This window comes from Oryctolagus cuniculus, chromosome 13, assembly GCF_964237555.1.
Source record: "Oryctolagus cuniculus chromosome 13, mOryCun1.1, whole genome shotgun sequence".
NCBI classification, from domain to species: domain Eukaryota; kingdom Metazoa; phylum Chordata; class Mammalia; order Lagomorpha; family Leporidae; genus Oryctolagus; species Oryctolagus cuniculus.
Genome location: NC_091444.1, coordinates 52,848,954 through 52,874,017, shown reverse-complemented (window position 1 = coordinate 52,874,017; position 25,064 = coordinate 52,848,954). Strand labels below are relative to the sequence as shown.

The window sequence follows — 25,064 nt, the reverse complement described above, 5'->3', positions numbered from 1 at the left end:
AACACGTAGATGGCAGTGGCACAATTACATCCTACAAAATTGTGCCTTCTGAAAAGCTGAGTTGCAAAATATACAATTTTGTATACAATAGAATATTGAGGAAATCAAATCTCCACTATCTTAACTACCATTAACTTCCTAGTGCATGTGTAAATCAAACAACATTTTGAATAAATAAAGTATTTCATTATATGATTTGTGAAATGTGTTCAACCCCAAGAATCATTTCACGATCTTCATTTTAATGAATGTAGCAGAGTAGTATCTGGCTTAGTAAGCATTGATAATCTTTATTAACATACTTTACCTTACTGAATACAAAATAAACCATTACAAACTAGAGTCACAATCATCAGGAGCAGATCAAAGCCACTGAGCGAACAGATCAGCTATAAAAAAAAGTTTATTAAAAAAATAGACAACATATGTAAACATATTTTCAGTCACAAGGCTTCATAATACAGCACATCAGGCCCATGCCTTACACCTCTGCAGCGGGAGCACCTCCATTGTAGACTAACAGCAATCAGCTTAATTTATCTTTCTGTGAGCTAACACATCTCTATGAAAATAAATAACCAGATCCTGCTCAGTATACCAGCACACAGAGAAAATCACAAAAGTACAACAGATTGCAATAAAAAATGACTATCTGCAGTAACATGTGAGGCTGATTCCTCATATTGCAATTATCTTTTTCACACAGATTCAATTCTAAATTCATCAAAATGTAGAGTTCACGAAAATCACCCTAAGGGGAGCAAGAACAGAACAGAGAGAGACAAGACAGATGACCACCCCCCACCCCCAGACACACACACAAACGTGAACAAGTACCACACGCGAGAGATGTTTGGGTAGAAGCAATACTGAGGACATAGTCTCTGTGTTTTCTTTCACATATTGATTATACGCACATTTCTTTTACTTTTAGCTGGAAGTTACCTGCCTCCAAATGACTAACCATGAGGCAGCCAACTATGCTTTCAAATACAATAAAATTTTGAGGAAATCAAATCTCCACTATCTTAATTCAGTAACTACTCAAACATGAAACCACATCAGAGGACAATACAGCAAAATGTATTAAGTACCTGAGGTTTTGCTGCAGGAATCCAAAATACAGGATTTTCTTTTTCTTAAGGGCACAGTATACAATGTTAATGGGAGTCTTTGATGGCCTGTCCATCGTTGGCTGGGGCAATCCTGCTAGGGGGCTAAGATGTTTCAAAATGGCCAAATAATATGATTTCTCCTTTTTGTTATTATAAGTGAGATAGTTCATCATATCTGATTTTTTTTTTTTTTTGACAGGCAGAGTGGACAGTGAGAGAGAGAGAGAGACAGAGAGAAAGGTCTTCCTTTTGCTGTTGGTTCACCCTCCAATGGCCACTGATCCGAAGCCAGGAGCCAGGTGCTTCTCCTGGTCTCCCATGGGGTGCAGGGCCCAAGGACTTGGGCCATCCTCCACTGCACTCCCGGGCCACAGCAGAGAGCTGGCCTGGAAGAGGAGCAACCGGGACAGAATCCTGCGCCCCGACCGGGACTAGAACCAGGTGTGCCCGCGCCGCAGGCGGAGGATTAGCCTATTGAGCCACGGCACTGGCCCATATCTGATTTATTTTAAGATTGCTGACACTACAGTTACTCAACAAAACTTAACTAAGGTACAACTTTGAATGATATATCAGTGTTTGAAATGCAGTCAGTGTTTCATCTTATGGAAAAATTTAAATATCTGCCTGTCTTTTGAATAACCATATTCTAGTGACAGAAGAGAAGTACAACAGATCTAACAAAGAAAACCCAAGCAATACCCTAGTAGTCTGTTTGTATCACATAAGCATGATTACAAAAGTGATTCATAAATAATTCTTAAATCATTTAAAATCTTGAGGTGCTATTCAAAGATCGATTTTATAAATTCATTTCTGAAAATCTAGATTTCTTTTCTACCACATCAGCTTATCTTACCAGATGTCTGACAATTATCCATAATTAAATTAAATGTGAAATAACAACAAAATTCTAACAGTTCTGCTGTTTCTTGAGTTGGCAATACTTAAGTATATTTGGGGTTATCAAGTTAGCTATGCATTCAAATAGAGAAAATAAATTCTACTAGAGGATGAAAATGTTTTGTACTTCTGGATACCAAATAATGGCTTCTGATAGAGGAAAACTGCTTTCTACAAGAAAAACCTTTGGATTAGCTGTGTTTATAGGCATACGATATAGTTGTAGCCAAATGTCAAGCACTGATCTTTTAACATCTATTTTGGAGTTCTAATGCATGAAATACATATAAGTTACATTCAGTAAAAATTGCATAAGTTACATTCAGTAAAATTTCCTCAAACAGGGAAATGTTATTGCATAACGTAAGTGGGAATGGGACAAATTTTTATGCATTTATGCCTATGTTTGAATTTAGTGTTTTAAGTAGGATTTGTATCTATTCCAGTCATCAGCTTTTTTAAGTTGACACTTTTATTTACTAATATCTTATTTGTCAAGAAATCCATAGTGATTTCTTGGTGTTCTGTTGCACCAGTAACAGAAAAGAAGAGAAGGGAAAGGAAAGGACATTTTTAAAAAGAGAAGGAAAGATGGAAGGAAGGAGACAGAAATAGCGAGCCTCGTGACAGTTCTATTGCAAACAGAAGAGAACACAAATGAGAGAAAAGCTATGCTACCGTGCTTAAAGTAACTCCACTCAGCACAGTGTTACCTGGATGCACGCTTCTTGTTTTATACTTTTCTGTGTTTCAAGTTACTAGGTAAGAATCCAGTGGAAAAACAACATATATGGCTAGAAGCCATCCAGGACATTGTTTGAGAAGTTGGACTTCCATTACTAATTTAGTAACATGGCCACAGCTTTTGAAAATACAGCAGCATGAGACAATTCAAAGGTAGATACGCTGTTTTCATTTGTTCACTTTAAAAGAAGAAATGCTTGAACAACATAAGGCACTTCACTTAAGACAGAAATTCTTTCTCCAGTTCATAGATGGATGGTCGGTGAGGTTTGCTCTTCATTCTGCACAGAGGCACGGTGCAGTCCCTGCTCTGGCCTTCCACGTCGGCGTCCAGTAAGGAAGGCATGTAACAAGGCACATGGAATTTAGTTCTCTCCTTGGCACCAAGAAAACAGGCGGGGCCCAGTTCTGGAGGGCCCTGTGCAGGCTGAAACGCTGTCCTCTGTGGGGGCGCCTGTGGCACGTCTGAGCGGCTTCTCAGGGAGGCAGGGCGAGGCCGAGGCAGCACAGCAGCTGCTCCGTGTCTCTCAGGCGAGACCTCGCGTGCAGGGTCACCAGGAGGGCCGGGTGAGGAGTGCGGTGGCAGTTCAGAGGCTCTGGGGGCTGAGATAATCACAGCGTTGGCTGGTTGAGAAAGAAAAGGCAGCGTGCAATTAGAGACAATGAACTTAAGAAAAATAATTGTGATGCAAATTCTGTGAGATGACCAAGGTGACCACTTCAGTGAACATCAACAAAAAACGAGACCACAGGGGATGATGGAGGCCTGGGGAGAGATCTGGCAGATAATGGAGCTCTGTCTCTGTCTCTCTCAAATAAAATGCTAATAAATCCAAAAATCTCCAAACCATTTACAATTGTTAGGACACACACACACACACACACACACACACACATATATATATATATTTTAAACATACTGTAAGGTATTCATGGAAATTATATCTGTAAACAGAGCTAACTAATCATTGTCAGTGTTTTATAAAGAGAATATACTTCACTATTTTAAAATCAGTTGGCCTGGATCAAAGAAGGAGGTACCTTTCTCTGAAGGGAGGAGAGAACTTCCACTTTGAATATGGCCGTGTCTAAATAAGATCAGAGTTGGTGAACTCAAGAGGCTTCCACAGCCTTGGCAGCTCATGACAAGAGCTTCAGGTGATTACTGACGTCATAAATAAGAGTGTTAATTGTTAAATCAACAACAGGAGTCACTGTGCACTTGCTCCTCTTGTAGGATCTCTGTCCTTAATGTGTTGTACTATGAGAATTAACGGTAAAACCAGTACTCAAACAGTACTTTATACTTTGTTTATCTGTGTGGGTGCAAACTGTTGAAATCTTCACTTAGTAAATACTAAGTGGATCTTCTGTATATAAAGATAATCGAAAATGAATCTTGATGAAGAATGGGATGGGAGAGGGAGTGGGAGATGGGATGGTTGTGGGTGGGAGGGAGGTTGTGGGGGGAAAAGCCACTATAATCCAAAAGTTGTACTTTCGATATTTATATTTATTAGATAAAAGTTAAAAAAAAATCAGTTGGCCTGGAACAAATTTAAGCCTTTAGAAATGATGTTTAGCATGATTATAGTCCACTTTAGATTATAACTTGAAAAAAATCAATGAAAATACAAAAGTAGTTAGGTTTTTACATGCTATCTCTTTTCTCTTGTCTGTACTGAAGAACTGACTTATTATCATTTCAGCAAATTGCTGTTGGCTTAGGAGAGAAAAAAAAATCTTTTTTATGGGATGACTGTGCTGGGAATGCTCCTAGTGCCATTGTAAATTATCATTGCTCTATTCACTTATAAAAGTCAACTTAAATAAATTATAAAACTTATTTAAAGACAATGAACAATCACCTGAAAAATAGCATGTCCAAATACAGTATTTAAAGAGTTAGCAGGAAAGATGAAGAGAATGAAGGCAGTTTCAGTTTTAACACAGTTTTATAATCAACCCTAGAAAGGCATTTTACAATTCACAAAGCATTTTTTGTATGCTTCACCTCATTTAATTTTCATAACAGATATACAAGGGCATGGTAATGATCTTCACATACAGGAGAAATAATAGTCAACCCCTACACAGCACTTACTGTGCCATTTGATTTTACCACATTCTAAGAGCAATAAAGATTAAATAAGTGTATTATTATCATTCCTATTTTGTAGATGAAGAAACTAGGCACATAATGTTATGTGATTAGCTTGTTTGTCAAAGATCAGTTGGTTGTGGCTGTGTGGATTAATTACTGGGGTCTCTAGTCTGCTCCATTGGTTGATATGTCTATTCTTGTGCCAGTATCAGGCTGTTTTGATTATAACTGCCCTGTAATATGTTGTGAAATCAGGTATTATGATGCCTCTAGTTTTATTTTTATTGTTTATAACACTTTAGCTATTCAGGACCTCTTGTGATTCCATATGAATTTTAGGATCATTTTTTCCAGATCTGAGAAGACCAATTTTCAGTATTTTGATTGGGATCACACTGAATCTGTAAATTATTTTGTGAGTATGGATATTTTGATATTAATTCTTCCAATCCAAGAACATGAAAATTTCTCCAATTTTTTGTGTGTCTTCTTCTATTTCTTTCCTTAATGTTTTGTAATTTTCATTGTAGAGGTTTTTTACATCCTTGGTTAAATTTAGCCCAAGGTATTTAAATTGTTTTTGTAGCTATTGTGAATTATACTGATCTTACAAGTTCTTTCTCAGCCATGGTATTGTTTGTATATACAAATACTACTGATTTTTGTGTGTGAATTTTATATCCTGTCACCTTACCAAACTCTCTTGTGAATTCCAATAATTTCTTAGTGGAATCTTTTGGTTCCCCTATGAACAGGATCATATCATCTGCAAAAAGGGATAATCTGATTTTCCTCCTTTCCCATTTGTATTCCTTTGACTTCTTTTTCTTGTTTAATGGCTCTGGTTAAAAAACTTCCAGAACTATACTGAATAGGAATGGTGAGTGTGGGCATCTTTGTTTGGTTCCGGATCTTAGTGGAAATGCTTCCAGCTTTTCCCTATTTAATATGATGTTGTCTCTGGGTTTGTTATCTTGCCTTGATTGTGTTGAGGTGTGTTCCTTCTATATCCAATTTGCTTAAGGTTTTTACATGAAAGGATGTTGTATTTTATCAAATGCTTTCCCTGAATCTATTGGTTTTTACTCAGATAGTTTTTACTCTTCAGTTTGTCAATGTGGTATATCACATTTATTGATCTGCATACCAGGGATAAATGGGCCACAGAAAATCTGAATCCAGATAGCTTCTATACTACAAACCATGATACTGTGATGTCCTTTAATAAAGGTATTCAAACAAGGAAGTATGTCACATAAATTTCCCAGGACCACAAACTTAATTAAGTGGTACATTTAGAGCCTGAACCTTAGTCTAATGACTCCAAATCACATATTCTTCCCAAGCAGGCACAGAGCCTCCTTAAAGGTCAGTACGAAAGTGCCAATCAGCCCCAGAAATCTCAAAGGTAAGTAACACTATAGTACATCACAGTATAATGAAATAAAAAATATTTATCAAATTTAGGAATGGAGAGAACACAGCTCTAAAGAAGAGAAAGGGACCATGAGAAAGGAACCATGATATAGTATACTAAGTATAGATCCCAAGTATAAATCCTAATTTCGAATTGTGTGATCTTAGATAAGTCTAATTTTCCATGAACTTTAATTTCATTGCTGCTGAATTGGGGTGGTGTGTATAATACAGTTGCCCTAAACAGTAAGAGGAACAATTTCTGTCAAAGTGCTTTATTGTCTATGAAGTGCTATGGAAACACCAGAGGTTGCTGAGCCCCTCTTGTTTAATGGAGCAGAAAAATCTACTAGGAAGTACGATTTTTCCTTTGGAGCTTCACATCTGGATACACAACTGATGGAACTGTCTACAGCATTACCCACCAATAAGGTATCTCCTGCTGTCATGGGCTGAACCATGTCTCCATAAAATTCGTATGTTGTAGCCCTGACCCGCAGCACCGCAGAATGCAACTATATTTAGAGACAGGTTCTTTATGAAGGTGACTAAGGAAAAATGAGGTCATTAGGGTGTCCCTTTATCAAATTTGACTGGTGTCCTTCTATTGGGACAGAGGTACACACAGAAGAGATACCATGTGAAGACCCAGGGAGAGGGCTGCTGTCTGTAAGTCATCACGAAGAGGGGCTTCAGGAAGAACACACCTACTGACACCTTGCCACGGGCCTCCAGTCTTGGGAACTGTGAGACAATGAATGAACCCTCGGCCTGTGGCGCTTTGTTGTGGCGGCCCTAGCAAACACATACACCTGCTGAACTCAATCCTAACACAAACCCTGCAATGAAGTCATGGGGTACAGGAGACATGGTGTCCCAGGGGAGGCTAGAAGGCCAGTTGCAGTTCCAACTAAATGACCTGTCCTTTCTAAAATAGAAGTGGGGAAAGGGGTCAGTTATTCTCCATCTGCACCTTCTACCTTGCCATGCAATACTGAAGTTACAGAAATTCAAATATACTTTTCCCAGACTCCAAACTGTATTTAAATGAAAAGAGAAGAGGAAGGTAAAATTCAAATCCAATGTGAACAGTAAAAACAAATGATTAAATGCAACCACTGGGAAAAAATAAACCATATCCATACTATTTCACATCCTAGGCTCTACAATGATGCTTGATGCTTTTATCTTATTAATACAACTTACTCAGGGTGTGCAGTGGGTTCCCCTCAGACCTAGTCCTCCTGTGACACGAGGCTCTGTCTTTTGAAGAAGCAAAATAAGGCACATTCCCACGCGTCTGCCCCAAAACAGGAGGAGGCAGGGTTTTCAACACACTCCGATCAGTCTCGAGGGTTGGCGTGGGGGTTGGCTCATGGCTACTTTCAGAAACAGCAGGACAAAGACCTGGAGTGTGTATCTTGGAGTCACACCTTGGGGATCTGTCCACGAACAGATCTTCCGCATCAGGCTGCAGCAAGCACTTGGTGGACAGAGAAGACACAGAGAAAAGGCTCGCAGCAGCTGCGGGTGGGAGAGAGGGTGCACTGCTGGGCAGCCTTGGGGGAGGGCTGGCGCTTCTGCGAGACTTGGATGCCCGCTGGAAGAGTCCTTCTCGTTTCTTCTTCTCTTCTTTGGGCAAGAGATCATCAGCAGCTGGTGCTTTACTAAGCTCTCTAATGTCTAGTCCCAGAGCCATGGATGCCAGCAGTGCCGTGCACGCATACAAAGCTGACTCTGTCTTCTTCCTCTGGACGGATCTTCCTAGGCTGTTTGTAGGAGTCACTTGAGGAGAACCCGTGGGAGAGCTCACGGAGGTGCCCTCCTCCCAGCTTTCAGCTTCTACGGGATTCTCTCTCTGACCATCTTTCCAAAGAGGTAGATCTACACAGGCTGGACTGGGTGATTTCATTTGCTTTGGTTTTCTGTGTTCTAATCCATCAGGGGGAAGTTTTGTCTCTTCACAAGCACCTAAATAAAGTATAAGCACACACACTGTAGTACAAGTTTATGGTAAGATTATTTTCACTAGCCTGTGAAACACAGCTAAAACCAAGTAATCAAACACAGGGAGTCCTTTTCAATTCAGCCAAGGTTTGTCAGGAGGACTTTAAGGAACAAGATTCCAGGACTCTACCTCTAGAAACAATCACAGAAACCAAGCTACTGAGACACATGGGTGCTACCCACATCCTACGAAATGTGCCTTCTCCTCATTTCACCTCATTCAGTGTGTCAGGCTCCATTATCTGCAGCTTGCCTTGAGGAAAAGAACTGCTCTGCAGCGTGTCGCCTAGAGCAGCGCCTGGGGACTTGGAGAAAAGCACATTCTTAGCTTACTCCAGTCCAAGGAATCAGAAATTTCAGGGGCAGAGCTCAGCGGTCTGTGTTGTACAGGCCTTTACTGAAGTTTGGGGGCCACTACAATGGATGAGTATTTCCAAAGAGGTTCCGGAATCCTACAGGCACAAATTATAGCTAAAAACTAAACTGATTCCATCACTTTTGTGCTTAGCAATGAATAGATCAAACAATAAAGTCCCCAATCCAAAGGAAGAAAGTCCCCAGTAGAGAGACCCTCCAGTTTTTCCACCATCACATCCCACTATACCTAAAACGCACTCTGGGGGCTGGTGTGCCTGCAAACAAGGCTGGCTCGCGCCTTCGTTGCCTTTTGCACGGGAGGCTCTTTTCCTCCACTCGAAGCCCTTGTGATCTCTAATGATGCTCACCCTCGAGCTCCCTTCTCCTTTAGAGAGCAGAAACCTGAGTGGTGACTGGTAACTGCTTGTAAAACTGAGCACAGCACCAACAATAACCTCAAGAAACTTACTCCATGCTCTGCTAAAACATCTCTACTTTGATCATGGTATCCAAGGGCCACCTCAAATTGTGAAGGGTAAAGACCAAGTTTCTTTGTTAATAGCCATCCTTGAAGTTTTTCAATAATTTCTATTCTTGAACCTTTTAATAGTAGAATATGAAATGAACACTGAATGCTAAAAATAAGTTAATATGAGTCATTTAAAAATTCCAATGTAAAACTCTCCAGTTGGTAGTTTTCCATGGTTACCCTGCTTTCCAGGATTTCCGCATGCCAACAGGTAGCTATATAACCAGAAGCCACACTCTTAACTTCATAGAACTTTCAGGGGCTCTACATGTTCATATTTACTATCTTCTATTCTAAATTCATCTCATTCTATATAAGTATGATACTAATTTTTCTGGTAAAGAAGAAAGTTATAAATTCCCCCAAAACACGTGGCACCTAGTGACTTTCTCCCACAAAGACTCAATGGAAAATAACTTCTGAGCTTATGTAAAGCTGTAAGGAATGCTATCACTCGCTAACCCTGTGCTACTGCAGTGACCACATGAGATTATTTAAGCCAAGCCTCAGAGCACTCAGCTGCTAAGTCCAAATCAAACACAGTCTGCTTCCTGAAGCACATTTACCTGGCTGGTCCACAAACAACGAATCCAAGGGCATGGTGTTCTGATTTTTTATTAAGATAGTTGACCAAGGACTGTGACCATCTGAGAGAGGTCTTATCCTATAAGAGAGAGATGTTTAACTTCATCAAATAAAGGATACACAAATGAGGCTTCAGTAGATGCATGTCAACGCGACTTGCAAGACAATAAACAGAACACAGTTGTACTGTGAGTTTTGAAGAACTAACAAAATACAGATAAGACCTCACAATGAGACAGAAAAAAAAACCAGAGCAAATATTTAACCCCTTATCTGAATAATGATCTAGTACAATAAACTCATCCTTGAAAATTAATATTCATGTATCTGTATTAATATAGTGGCTTTTGAAAGTTAAATCAGCCCAATGTGATGTAACACAAGCACAGCTCTGAATCTGGCACACAAAGGATGCCACCAGACACCCCACACGTACCTTTCTTTGCAATCAGTTCTTTCTTTCATTTGAATAGAATTTGGTCCCCATGTACAACCTTTCTTCTTGAAATTCCTTTTTACATCCTCAAATTCTTCTTGTCGGAAGCCTGTGTTCCTCCCCCAAGTCTTATTGCTTTCATCTGAAGTCACTAAACAGAGCACCATCATTAGCTATTAGCAGCTTTGTTAAAAATGTTAAATGAATCAAATCAGCTGTGAAACTACTTGGCCCAAAACATGAAAACAATGAAGGTGCACTATTTTGTTTACCCTATTACAAATTTCTTTCTCTAATCATAAAAATAGCAAAAGCAGCAGAATAAATTAACAGAAAAGATACAAATTTGAGGTAAATTGGCAGCAGAGAATGAATGACTTAGCTAATAATATTCTCAGACAGTTAAGATTTCATTTTACTTGGAAAAAAGAAACATTTAACTTAAAATGAATTTAGTACCCTACTTTTTAAACCAAATCGAAGTGCTGATGACATGGGTATTTTAAAATTATAATTCATGCCAATTTTTATTAGTCATCACCAGTTTGCTTACTCATCCCCACAGACTGGCTACAGCTGCCTTCTGCAATCGGAAAACAGACAGGTGTTTGGCACAGTGCTTAAGATGCCTCTTGGGATGCCCTCATCCCATATCGGAGGGCCTGGGATCAGTTTGGGCTGAAAAAACAATCAGCTGATTTCAGCTTCCTGCTAATGCACACTCTGAGGGCTACAGGTGACCCAACTCAGGTGGTTGGGTCCCTGCCACCTATGTGGAAGACTCACATTAGGTTCCTAGCTCCTGGCTTCAGCCTGGCCCAGCCCTACTTGATGTAGGAATATGGAGAATGAACCAAGAGATGGGAGATCTCTCTCCATCTCTCTCTCAAAAAAAGTTTGAAAAATATTGAATAGTTTCCTGAGTCTTGCCTTTTTTCACCACTTCATAGAGAGTTTTAAATACATATATAATATCCATATTTCACTGACACACTTAAATGCTTTAAGTACTCTTACAATTGATTTGGAAATCTCTAGAAAAAAAATTGCCATTACTATAAACTTAGGAAAATAATTCTGAACATGCTAGATGGTCTAAAATAGTTTGAAACAATTTTATGTATACACAGGGGAATATTCTGTGATCATGAAAAATGGCCTATAGATAAAATGACAATGTGTATATTATGTATGTTACATATAACACATTTTCATTCACAATTTTGTTTAGACATGAGTGTATATAAACACAAGGGAGAAGTTATTACACACATCAAACTTTTATTGAAGTATTTACTTTTCAGGGACATGATTCTTTATGTAAAGAGAGAAATTTATTTTCATGGTATTTTTTTTTAATTGTGGCATCAGGGAAGGTATTGGGTATAGCAGTTCAGATGCCAGTTGGGGGTGCTTTGCATCCCATTTCAGAATGCCTGAGCTTGCCACTTCTAATTCCAACTTCTAGCCAATGAGAACTCTGAGAGGTAGCAGATGATGGCTCAATATTTGGGCCCCTGCTACCAATGTAGAAGACCCAGACTGAATTCTTGGCTACTGACTTTGGTTTGGCCCAGCTCTGGCTGTTGTACGTATCTCAGAAGTAAATTAGCAGATGGAAGATCTGTCTCTGTCTTTATCTACCTACCTTTCAAATAAATAAATAAAAACAAATTATTGGAGTCATCAAGAGAGATGTCTTATTTCTTCTCCCAATATTTTCCAAACTTTAATGTATATATAGATGTAAGAATGTGTGTGTGTATATATATGCAGAAAGAGAGAGGAGAGACATATGTAGATGCATGTGTATGAGTGTGCCAATTTTGAGTAAGTTGTGCACTCTTTATTAATAGAGTCTTATGTAGAATTAGAGAAACGTCTCATTTCATTCAAATGAGACACACAGGGGAGAGCAGGGCAGGAAAGGTTTAGGAAGAGGGATTCTCAGCCCTGAGTTACTCAGTTACACAGCTTACCTGAGTCAGAACAGCCTCTCGCCTCTAGTTTCCACATCCTCCTCCTCCCTTCCCACTTCCCCCTCTCTTTCTAGATTTGCTCTTCTGTTTTCTCTTTGTCTCAATATTTATTGAGTGTTTACTGTCCTAAGAAGCTGGAAGAGGTATGGTGAAGGGTGCACAATTTAGAGACTACATCTGAATCTAGCTTCACAGCTATCAACTGAGTATACCCCAGTGTCTCACTTGGCGAGCACAAGAGTGTCTAGTGGATGAGCTGTCTTGAGAATCAAATGGATTTGCAGGTGGAATCAGTTCAGAAGAGAGCCCACAGCACAGCAGGTGCTGTGGGATGTTAACTGTTACTACAACTGTGCCAGGTGCCAGGACGGACACGAGGTCTTTGCCTGTATAGAGCTCTTGGTTTACTGTTCCCACCTCTCCCTGTCATGGACTTGTCATCATCAACTCCAGTTAGTTAGCACAGTTGTCTTGGTGTGTGTCAGTTGTGTAGCCTGAGGAGTAGAATGGGGTAGGGGAGGGGCAGGTTACTGAAGTTTACACCTTGTACCACCTTTTTAGAAAAATACATACTCTAGGTTTAACCATTTACCATGATATTCTGTTATTGGGAAACATGTCATAATGTACAATGGCAGCAGGATGGTGAAACAGCAGGAAGCTATGTGACTGACTTTCCTGACATTTGAATTCATCCAATAACAGGGAAAAAATGTGCTTTTGCTCTTAAGAACTTCAGCCACCATGAGACAATGCCCTAAAAAGTTGCAATTCTCAGGGGATCAGTGAATTCTACCAACTCCTACACTCAAAGGGAAGCGTGCCCTATATATATATATATCACATGACAACATCAGTTATTAGGGTCAACTAGAGGTAACTATAGGAAGGAAAAATAGTGGGAAAACAGGTATTCTGTGTGAGTATCAGATGGTGTTCTCTTTAGCACACAATGATCCTTTTCGCATGGTGGGGAGATATTCCCTTTTTAATCCAAGTCTTGCTTACACTGTATGGCCCATTTCTTTGGTATTTTTTAATAAATTTTGGGGTAATCTCTCTTTTGTTCAATTTTACTGAAATGATTCCATATCTCTCAATACATAAAACTGCCCTCCAGTTTCAGAGGGACTTCTGCTGCTTCTGATGCTTTCACAATCAATTACTCTTTTTTTTTTTTTTATTTGACAAGTAAAGTTAGAGAGAGAGAGAGAGAGAGAGAGAGGTCTTCCTTCCATTGGTTCACTCCCCAAATGATTGCTACAGCCAGCGCTGCACCAATCCAAAGCCAGGAGCCAGGTGCTTCTTCGTGGTCTCCCATGTGGGTGCAGGAGCCCAAACACTTGGGCCATCCTCCACAGCCCTCCCCAGGCTACAGCAGAGAGCTGGACTGGAAGAGGAGCAACCGGGACTAGAACCCGGTGCCCATATGGGATGCCAGCACCACAGGCGGAGGATTAACCAAGTGAGCCACGGCACCAGGCCCCACAATCAATTATTCATACTCCAGGTTATTCCTGTGGGTCAGTGTGCCAGATGATATCAACAACTGTCCATCAGAAATGAAGTCCATCGCCCCAGCTGGATGTGCACATAAATGCACACTGAAGCACCTAAAAGAGGCCACGTTTTCACAATGAATATATGCTGACACTATAGCAGGCAGGCCATGGTGACAGACCATAAGGCCACAAGGACTTCAGAGCCACTGCAGTAAAAATGACGATAACAGTGGTTCAGCTCCCAGAGAGGTTCTGAGTGCTGTCAGTGCTTGATCCGAACATGGAGCCTTGCAACACCACTATCCTCCCCGGTTCACAGAAACAGTCTGAGACGTGATGAGGTTAAGGAACTTGCCCAGGTCACAGGGGTGGGACCAGATTGGGACTCAATCCAAGAGTAGCTCTAGCATTCACGGTCAACTGTCAGGCTGTCCTGAACCTGCACGCCCAGTGGCCAGGATCACACGGGCATGAGCAGGAGTCGGTTTGGCAGTACCTGGGGCCACAATGAAGATGACCATGATGAGGGCTAGAGAACATGAATCCAGTGTTCCTGCACAGGAAGCTGGTCCTGTTTGGACAGTCTATTACTTCCGACAGTCTATTACTTCGGAGAACGGACACAGATGATGTTCCTCACTAACCAGGCTCACTTCCATGCTACAGCGTTGGGATTTACTTGATATCCCACAAGCAAATCTTAGCCTGCCCAACCCCACTCCCCATTTCCATAAGGTGGGATTCCCAAGGACAGCTCCTGAAGACACAGGGAAGAGGGATTGAGGGCAGAGAAACTGTTCAGCGAGGGCGAACCATTCACTCCTGCTCTGCCAGAGCTGGAGGACCAGCTGCAACGCCCTTGCTCACTCCTTTAACTAACCCTTACCCTGCCTGGGCAAAGGCAAGGTACAAAGCATGGCTTATGAAAAATGCACTCTCAGGATGACAAATCAGTTGTAACGGCATGATAGTACTGTGAGTTCTAAGACTACACCCTCTTTAGATCCCAGTTTTCTGTCACTACGAGGAGACTGCTGTCAGGAGCTTGCCAAAAAGTAAAAGAGAAATCTCTCAGCTGGTGCCAAGGTTTTCATCTCCAAAAGAAAAAATAAATGAAATTCAGTGTGAGCCCCTTTAGAGGAAATATTCTTTGGGAATTTTTTTACCCAAATAAGGATGACAAAGAGCAGAAATTAAGTTTGGTGGAGGAAGGCCAGGCTCTTAATATATGATGAACATAATGGGGGCTCATCACCACATGGCTTACAGACCTACACAGGGATTCATCACTGTCTCTTTCTGCTCTATTGTGGGGTTTAGTTGGACTCACCTTTGAAAAAATCACTACGTTTATTTCATCTCACACTAAACCCTAATTCAGTGTCTAAATGATTGCTGCCAGGAAATTTAGTGGTATGCCTTGTTTCCTCTGGACTGTACATTCTTTCTACACCCAAAATGCTGCACGGCATTTTGAAATATTACGTTGCTCAAACCTAAAGCAGATTAAAGTTTACACCTCTAAGAACTAACTAAATTGTCCTCACAAAACAAGAAAAGCCATGGAAGTATTCCTAAATACCCAAGTCCATTTTTCAAAATATCTGTAAATATGCAACTTCTGCTACAGTTAGCTCAGGTTAATTTTATATGCAAGTGTTTAAAAAAAAAGTCTTAAGTTGTGGCAAATCACTCTTCAATCGAGGTATCCTGTCATATCACCAACTGTGCAGGATCTGAAAAATCTGAGCTGTTCTGAGTGTAAGAAAATGAGACAAAGGGAGATAACAGCAAAGTTTGTTGATAGCACCTAGTAAATGTTACATGCTTACTTACAACCTGATACAAAAACACATCTGCTTCATTGGAATCCAAGGCAAGAAACTGAAGTGAACTCAAAAACCCTAAGTGGTGGTGGTGACAGCTTACACTGGATAGCCCGGAGCCGGGGCAGCATCGTGGGGCTGCTGGGTGGACTGGAACCGCTGCTGTTCAAACTCCTCCGTTTGTCCAGGTTGGGAGAGGCCTGCACTGTTATCTTATGTTGGAAATCTGTTGGATATGAAAAAAGGTAAGAATTGATATTCCATTGTCTTAAGTTAGTCCATGTTCTTTTTTTTTTTTTTTTTTTTTTTTTTTTTTTTTTTTTTTTTTTGACAGGCAGAGTTAGACAGTGAGAGAGAGTCAGAGAGAAACGTCTTCCTTTTTCCATTGGTTCACCCCACCAAGTGGCTGCTATGGCTGGTGTGTTGCCGCTGGCGCGCTGCACCGATCTGAAGCCAGGAGCCAGGTGCTTCCTCCTGGTCTCCCATGCGGGTGCAAGGCCCAAGGACCTGGGCCATCCTCCACTGCACTGCTGGGCCACAGCAGAGAGCTGGCCTGAAAGAGGAGCAACTGGGACAGAATCCGGAGCCCCGACCAGGACTAGAACTCGGGGTGCCGGTGCCGCAGGCGGAGGATTAGCCAAGTGAGCCACGGCACCGGCCCTCCATGTTCTTTACATAGAGCAATAAAAACAAAAATGGCCAGATAGCAACTATGACATGTATTTCAGAATCTGTTTCTTATGTTAGTTTCTTATCTTTAATTCAGGGTTCAAGTCACTAAACAATTCAGGGTTTATATCGTAGTTATACATACACAGAAAAATGAATCGTTACTAGGTCTTTGTGGAGCTTCACAATCTTCTAGGAAGAAAGAGGGACCTGCAGTCAGTTTCTCATAGATTTTAAGAAAATGAAAATAAATCCTTTCTTGCTAAATTTCTTAAAGGAAATGATAGATATGCACAAGAGGATAACATACTGGTCTGTGGAAAGTCGAGTGGTGCTTTTTAGTAACAGAGTTGTGTTATGAAAGAAGGTAGACAGAAGGAACAGGCCATCAAGGAGAGAGGCGCCTTTCTCTGAAGGGAGGAAGGAACCTCCACTGTGATACGGCCTTGACTAAGCAAGTTCAGAGTCGGTGAACTCAAGGGGCTTCCATAGCCTAGACAGCTCACGGCAAGAGTCTCGGGTGATTACTGACATCATAAATAAGAGTGCCAATTGTTAAATCAACAACGGGAGTCACTGGGTTCATGCTCCCCACGTAGGATCTCTGTCCTTAATGTGTTCTACTATGAAACTTAAAAAACAACACTACTAGTCGAACAATACCCTATACCTTGTGCGGTTGTGTGAGTGCAGCCTGTTGAAATCCTTGCTCAGTATATACTAAGTTGATCCTCAGTATATGAAGGTAATTGAAAATGAAACTCGAGGAAGGGTGGGATGGGAGAGGGAGTGGGAGAGGGGAGGGCCTCGGGAGGGAGGGAGGTTGGGGGGGAAGCCACAACAATACAAAAGTTGCACTTTGTAAATTCACATTTATTAAATTAAAAAAATAACTATATAACAAACAAAAAAAAAGAAAAAAAGAACTTGATACTTTACCCTTTTATTATTTTTTATGTTCTACTTAAAACTATTAGTTGAACTCTGTAATTAATACACAATTACTCTTAGGTGTTTAATTAATGCTATAATTAGTACTCAAATAGTATTTTACACTTTGTGTTTCTGTGTGGGTGCAAACTGTTGAAATCTTTACTTAATATATGCTAAACTGATCTTCTGTATAAAGATAATTGAAAATTAATCTTGATGTGAATGGAAGAGGAGAGGGAGTGGGAGAGGGGAGTGTTGTGGGTGGGAGGGAAGTTATAGGGGGGGGAAGCTATTGTAATCCATAAGCTGCACTTTGGAAATTTATGTTCATTAAATAAAATAAAATATAAATATTAAAAAAAAAGAAAATAAATCCTGGTTACATTCCTATCAGACCATGGATCTCAAATCAACAAGGAACTGCTCCAAGCCTGTCTCCAGATTTGTTAAATGCAAACAATATTTCACAAGGTTGTTGCAGTGATTAAAACAGAAAATGAGGAGCACGTGTTTAGCCTAGTGATAAGATCCCTGCATTCCACATTGAAAAGCTTGTGTTTGATACCTGTCTCTAGCTCCTGACTTCGGCTTCCTGCCAAGGCAGAACCCTGAGAGGCAACAGTGATGGCGCCGCGGCTCAGTAGGCTAATCCTCCACCTTGCGGCGCCGGCACACCGGGTTCAGCTCTCTGCTGTGGCCCGGGAGTGCACTGGAGGATGGCCCAAGTCCTTGGGCCCTGCACCCCATGGGAGACCAGGAGAAGCACCTGGCTCCTGCCATCGGATAGGCGCGGTGTGCTGGCCGCAGAGCGCCGGCTGCGGCAGCCATTGGAGGGTGAACCAACGGCAAAGGAAGACCTTTCTCTCTGTCTCTCTCTCTCTCACTGTCCACTCTGCCTGTCAAAAAAAAAAAAAAAAAAAAAAAACCACAACAGTGATGGCTAAATTGACTGAGTCCTCAGCACCCATGAGGGAGACTCAGATTATGTTCCCCTCTCTGACTCTGGCCTTGGGCCAGCGCTGGCTGTTGTAGGTATTTGGGGAAGTGAAGTAGAGAATATGAACTTGATTTTCTCCCTCTCAAATAAATAAATAAAAACAGAAAATGTAGAGTAAAAGCCTTTTGTGGACATAGCACTCTACAAATGACAGCTACTATTACGTAACTGTAATATGGGAATACACGGAATAAACAGTAATATATCACTAGAGGGAGGATTAGAGTGCCTGGGAAAACTTTGTAAACTGTTAGGAAAATTATTCAAAACTTGGATGTAGGCCAAAGAAATTATTGGCTGTCCTTTCAGTGCTGGGTGAGAGCCTAACCTTTGATTTTCTATTGACGGGTCTACTTTTACAGCTCATCAGGGACAGAAGTTAACTTCTAGATTTTTGCCTGGTGATGATGCAAATAATTTCTGTCTGATGAAAAACACGATCCCAAAGGTTATGGGCGATTGCCATGCTGAGCAGTAAGCAGGTCTGTATTTCACCCAGCAATCTCACCCTGACACTTCTTCATTCAATTGCCCATAAATACCTAACACCTCAAATTTTCATTTCAACCAGTTTTATCTGGTCTTTCACTAATGAATGAGTTGAATAAAATCTTTGACACGTATTCATTTCACATTTGTAAGAGAGCTATCATTTACCTCTTTGGAAATTATACTTTAAAGAACTTAAATGACCCACCTGGTACTTGAGATGAACAAGAGTGGGAATTTGGGAGGCAAAATCATCTATCTAATTATTCATGCTAGACGTCAGAAAATCTGTCTTCTCCCTGTCCCTAAGTACTCATCAAGCACAAAATATCTCATAAATCTGTGTTATACATTCTTCTTACAGTTACACAAGAGATGTTTGTATTTCAGGTTCCAGAGTTAGCAATCTTGGATTTGAATCTCAGTGCTACTGGTGTGGGACAGGCAGGTCTGCTGAGCTGGAAGTCACCACAAGCCCCCATACGTAATTCTATCCTCTTACTTGTCAATCAAACTGATCCCTATCCCAGCACACATCTGCTTCATCCAGGACCTAAGTGGGGTGGAGGGAAACATCATGGAAATGTGGATATTGAACTTCATGTGGAATTGTGGAAGAGCCATATAGTTTCCAGGTGGTTTCACACCTGTAGAGATACTACCCCCCTCCTCATAAATTAGGTAAACAGCTTGGAGGGGCGCGCTCTCTCTCTCTTCCATCAAAGACCAAGGCTGGAGGTGCTGTGCGGATGCCCCTTCCCTCTCCCACGTCCATCTCTTCTCTTCCAGGTAATCTTCTGGCCCACTGCCTACTCATGACAAGCATTTCTCTGTGTGGAGAAAGCCATGCTTGTGTGTGTGTGCATGTACTCATTTTTTCACCTTTAGAATAAATTTTTATCACTTTGTGTACCTGATATGTGTCTGCACTTAGAATGTTCATCCAGGTACAAGGCAACAGCCTGGAGTAGAAATTAATACACACTATGCTCACATCACTACCACTAACCATCCATGTAAACTCTGTGAAAATAACTTCTTTAAAGTCTCAGTATACTTACAGGCTTTCCAATAGGACAAGTCTCAGCAAATTTAAAAAGACTGAAATCATACCATGTATCTTCTCAGACCATAAAGGAATAAAACTAGAAATCAACAACAAGAACAACAGAACGCTCATAAATACTTAGAAATTAAATAACTTGCTACTGAATGATCAATGGGTCATAGAATAAATGAAAAAAGAAATCAAAAACTTTCTTGAAATAAATGGAAATGAAAATACAACATCAAATCTTGTGGGACACAGCAAAAGCAGTAATAAGAGATAAGCTTATAGCATTAAATGCTTCCATTCAAAAAAGAGAAATGTCTCAAATTAAAGATCTAATGTGCAAGAACAAATCAAACCTCAAATCAGCAAGAGGTGAAAAATAATAAGGATCAGGCCAGAAATAAATAAAATTGAAACATAATAATACCAAAGATAAACAAAACAAAAAGTTGGGTTTTTTTGAGAAGATAAATAAAATAGATAAAACTCTAGCCAGACTGACAAAGAAAAAAAGAAACACTCAAATAAATAAAATTAGAGATGAAAAAGGAGACATTTCAACTGACACCACTGAAATACTAAGGATCATAAGAAAATACTACAAAGACCTATTTGCTAATAAACTGTAAAACCTCAAAGAAATGGATAAATTCCTGGATTAATATAATCTACCACAATTAAATCAAGAAGATACAGATAATCTAAATAGACCCATCACAAGCAATGAGATTGAAGCAATAATCAAAAGCCTTCCAGCAAGGAAAGGCCAGGACTTGATGGCTTTACTACTGAATTCTACAAAACATTCAAAGAGAAAGTAACTACGATAGTCTTCAAACTATTCTAAAATACTAAACAGCAGTCCGGCGCCGCGGCTCACTAGGCTAATCCTCCGCCTAGCGGCGCCGGCACACCGGGTTCTAGTCCCGGTTGGGGCACCGGATTCTGTCCCGGTTGCCCCTCTTCCAGGCCAGCTCTCTGCTGTGGCCAGGGAGTGCAGTGGAGGATGGCCCAGGTGCTTGGGCCCTGCACCCCATGGGAGACCAGGAAAAGCACCTGGCTCCTGGCTCCTGCCATCGGATCAGCACGGTGCGCCGGCCGCAGCACGCCGGCCACGGCGGCCATTGGAGGGTGAACCAACGGCAAAGGAAGACCTTTCTCTTTGTCTCTCTCTCTCACTGTCCACTCTGCCTGTCAAAAAAAATTAAAAAATAAAAAATAAAAAATACTGAACAGCAGGAATCCTACCAAACTCTTTTTATGAAGCCAGCATTACTTTGATACCAAAATCAAAAAAGTCAGGACACGAAAACTACAGACCTTAATGAACATAGATGCAAATATACAAAATACTAGCAAATAGAATTCAAAACCACATCAGAAAGATCATACATCAGAATCAAGTAGGATTTATCCCAGAAATGCAAGGATGGTTCAACATTTGCAAATCAATAAACATTATAAATCACATCAATACACTGAAGAACAGAAAACCATGTGGTCATCTCAATGGATGCAGAAAAAATATTTAATAAGATTCAACACCCTTCATGCTAAAAACCCTCCAAAAATTAGGTATAGAAGGAACATTCCTCAAAAGAAAACAACAGCCAATATCATACTGATGGGGAAAAACTGAAAGCATTTCCCCTGAGATCTGGAACAAGACAAGGATGTCCACTTTCTCCACTCTTATTCAATATAGTACTGGAAGTTTTAGCCAGAGCAGTTAGGGAGGAAAAAGAAATAATGGGCATCAAAATTGACAAAGAAGAAGTAAAATTATCCATGTGTGCAGATGACATGATGTTGTACATGGAAGAACTTAAACACTCCACTAAAAAGCCATTAAATTGATAAACCAATTGAGTAAAGTTGCAGGTTACAAAATAAACATACAAAAAAGTAGCTTTTTGTATGCTAATGATGAACTCAGCTGAAAGAGAAATCATGAAAGAAATCCTATTTACAACAGACACAAAAAATAAAATATTTAGGAATAAATTTAACTAAAGAAATGAAGGATCTCTGCAATAAATATTATCAAACATTGATAAAAGAAATCAAGGGCAAAAGAAAAAAAAGAAAAGATAATCCTTGTTCATGGAATGGAAGAATCAATGTTATCAAAATGTCTATATTACCTAAAGCAATTTACAGCCTCAATGCAATTCCTAGCACAATACCAATGACATTCTTCACAGAGTTACAAAAAACAATCCTCGGGCGGAGCCAAGATGGCGGAACAGTGAGGGCGCGCACCGATAGTCCGGGAAAATTTAGCTTAATAAAAGGGGAGTTACGGTAGCCTCAGAAAAAAGAACCAGGAAAATATTGCAGACAAAACTCTTCTGGATCCAGTGGGCGTGAATCGGAGGACCTACTGGGAGAACAAGGTCGCCCACCGCGCGCGAAAGCCGAGCCGCAGGACCGAGCCGCGGGACTGAGCTGCGCAAGCTGCAGGGTCTGCGCGCAAGTGCTCGAAGGGGAGTGCAACAGCGGGGAGACTTGGGACGTCCAGGGCTCCGAGTCCACACATCGGCGCTGGAAGGGGAGCAGACCTGCGTGGAGAGCGTGGGAGCCCACAGTTCGGGACACCAGCGGCAGACTCAACACACCAGCGCTGGAACGCGAGGTGAGCCGAACCTCAATAACCCGAAACACCAGCAGGCAAGCGGAGAGAGGAGACTAGAGGGAACGACCCCCGGGGCGGGGGGGACTTCACCAAGCTAACTGGAAGAGAGAGAGAGGGAAAAAAAAAAAGGTGACTGGTACGGACACGGGTTTCTCTCTCTCCGCTCACCTCTCAAGGGCGAGCAAGACAAAGAGCAGGCGCCATCTTGGACATACGTCATAAGCAGAGCGACCTCAGGTCTGCACCGGCCCTGAGCCTAGCAGAAAAACCTGACTCTGGGCGGGGCGAATTAACAGGAGATTAGGACCTAGTAAATTTATGGTGCTACTGAACTGAGACTGTGAAAAAAGAGACGGTGGGGGAGAGAACTCACGGAATTCACGTGAGCACTCTCCAGAGACGCTACAATTCCGTAACTTTGGCAACCCAGTGGGAGACTGAAGGAGAATTTGAGCCCACTCTAAGGGCCGAACAGATTCCCTGTGTGGTCCTTGGGAAAGAGCTTCTGATCTCTGGCTCCTGTGGGTATATCATTTGCCTGCTAACTACCTCCAACTTCGTTCAGCTGTGCAGAATAACTTCCCTTTTGAATCAAAAAAAAGAGAGAGAGAGAGAGAGAGAGAGAGAGAGAGAGGTTTACCACGCCTAACCTGGGAGTGTCACCTTTGGCACACCAAACAGAGCTCTCAGGCCACACCCATCTCAAGCCCTAAGGCTCCATCAAAAACAGATAGTCCACTTAATCTAGAGTCATAGTATAACAAGAAAAAGCACCACAGTGAAGAAACCAAATATCTCCAATATGACAAATAACAAACGCAAAAACCAAGGTAATAAAAACAAGGAAGTCACCATGAAGCCCTCAAATGAAAAAGACACCCCAATTCAAGATTATGAGGATGATGACATAGAAGAAATGCAAGAAGCAGATCTCAAAAATTTGATAAGAACATTAAGAAGCTCTCAAAAACAAATTCTTGAACTACAGAAATCCTTAATGGACAAGATAGAAAATCTCTCTCGTGAAAATGAAATATTAAGGAGGAATCAAAATGAAACGAAACAACTAGTACAACAGGAAACTGGGATAGTGACTGAAGTGAAGAATTCAATAGATCAAATGAAAAACACAATAGAGAGCCTTACAAACAGAATGGGAGAAGCAGAAGAGAGAATATCGGACTTAGAAGACAGAGAACAGGAAAGGATACAGTCAGACCAAAGAAAAGACGAGGAAATTAGAAATCTAAAACATATTGTCGGGAATCTTCAGGATACTATTAAAAAACCCAACATTCGGGTTCTAGGAGTTCCTGAAGGCATGGAGAGGGAGAAAGGATTAGAAGGCCTTTTTAGTGAGATATTAGCAGAAAATTTCCCAGGTTTGGAGAAGGACAGAGAAATCCTAGTACAGGAAGCTCACAGAACCCCTAATAAACACGACCAAAAGAGACCCTCACCACGACACGTTGTAATTAAACTCTCCACAGTGAAACATAAAGAAAAGATCACAAAATGTGCAAGAGAGAAACGTCAGATTACTCTCAGAGGATCTCCAATCAGACTCACAGCTGACTTCTCATCAGAAACTCTACAAGCTAGGAGGGAATGGCGAGATATAGCCCAGGTACTAAGAGAGAACAACTGCCAGCCCAGAATATTATATCCTGCAAAACTATCATTTGTGAATGAAGGTGAAATAAAGACTTTTCATAACAAACAGAAATTGAAAGAATTTGTTGCCACTCGTCCAGCCCTGCAAAAGATGCTTAAAGATGTGTTACACACAGAAACAAAGAAACACGGTCATCAATATGAAAGAAGGTAAAGGAAGGAAACCAAGGAAGGAAAGCTCACAGCAAAAGATCACAGGGAATTCAAAGCATATATTAGAACTTATCTTTGGCAAATGGCAGGGCAAAGTTACCACTTATCATTAGTCACATTGAACGTGAATGGCCTGAACTGTCCAGTTAAAAGACACCGTTTGGCTGATTGGGTTAAAAGACAAAACCCATCTATTTGCTGCTTACAAGAAACACATCTTTCCAACAAAGATCCATACAGACTGAAAGTGAAAGGCTGGAAAAAGATATACCATGCCAACAGAAATGAAAAAAGAGCAGGCGTAGCCATCTTAATATCAGACACCATAAACTTTACCACAAAAACCGTTAAGAGAGACAAAGAGGGACACTACATAATGATTAAGGGATCAATTCAACAGGAAGATATAACAATTATCAATGTATATGCACCTAACTACAGGGCACCGGTTTATCTAAAAGATTTGTTAACGGACTTAAAGGGAGACTTAGACCCCAATACAATAGTACTGGGGGACTTCAATACTCCACTCTTAGAAATAGACAGATCAATAGGACAGAAGATCAACAAGGATACAGTAGATTTAAACGACACTATAGCCCAAATGGATCTAACAGATATATACAGAACTTTCAATCCTACAGCTAAAGATTATACATTCTTCTCAGCAGTACATGGAACCTTCTCTAGGATTGACCACATACTAGGCCATAAAGCAAGTCTCAGCAAATTCAAAAGAATTAGAATCATACCATGCAGCTTCTCAGACCATAAAGGAATGAAGTTGGAAATGAACAACTCAGGAATCCCTAGAGCATACGCAAACACATGGAGATTGAACAACATGCTCCTGAATGAACAATGGGTCATAGAAGAAATCAAAAGAGAAATCAAAAAATTTCTGGAAGTAAATGAGGATAACAGCACAACATACCAAAACTTATGGGACGCAGCAAA

General features: G+C 40.8%; 1 protein-coding gene across 1 annotated transcript in view; it reads right to left on the bottom strand.

Annotated features, from left to right (window-relative positions):
• Positions 1-266: 266 nt before the first annotated feature.
• Positions 267-25,064, bottom strand: part of MAP3K21 (mitogen-activated protein kinase kinase kinase 21) — a 76,248-nt gene continuing 51,450 nt past the window's right edge. The window contains exons 6-10 of the mRNA XM_002717355.5: positions 15,607-15,729; positions 10,197-10,347; positions 9,742-9,839; positions 7,489-8,253; positions 267-3,386 (exon numbers count right to left, since the gene is read on the bottom strand). Coding sequence (XP_002717401.2) covers positions 2,983-3,386; positions 7,489-8,253; positions 9,742-9,839; positions 10,197-10,347; positions 15,607-15,729 — 1,541 coding nt within the window. The 3' untranslated portion in view covers positions 267-2,982. The remainder of the gene's footprint in view (positions 3,387-7,488; positions 8,254-9,741; positions 9,840-10,196; positions 10,348-15,606; positions 15,730-25,064) is intronic.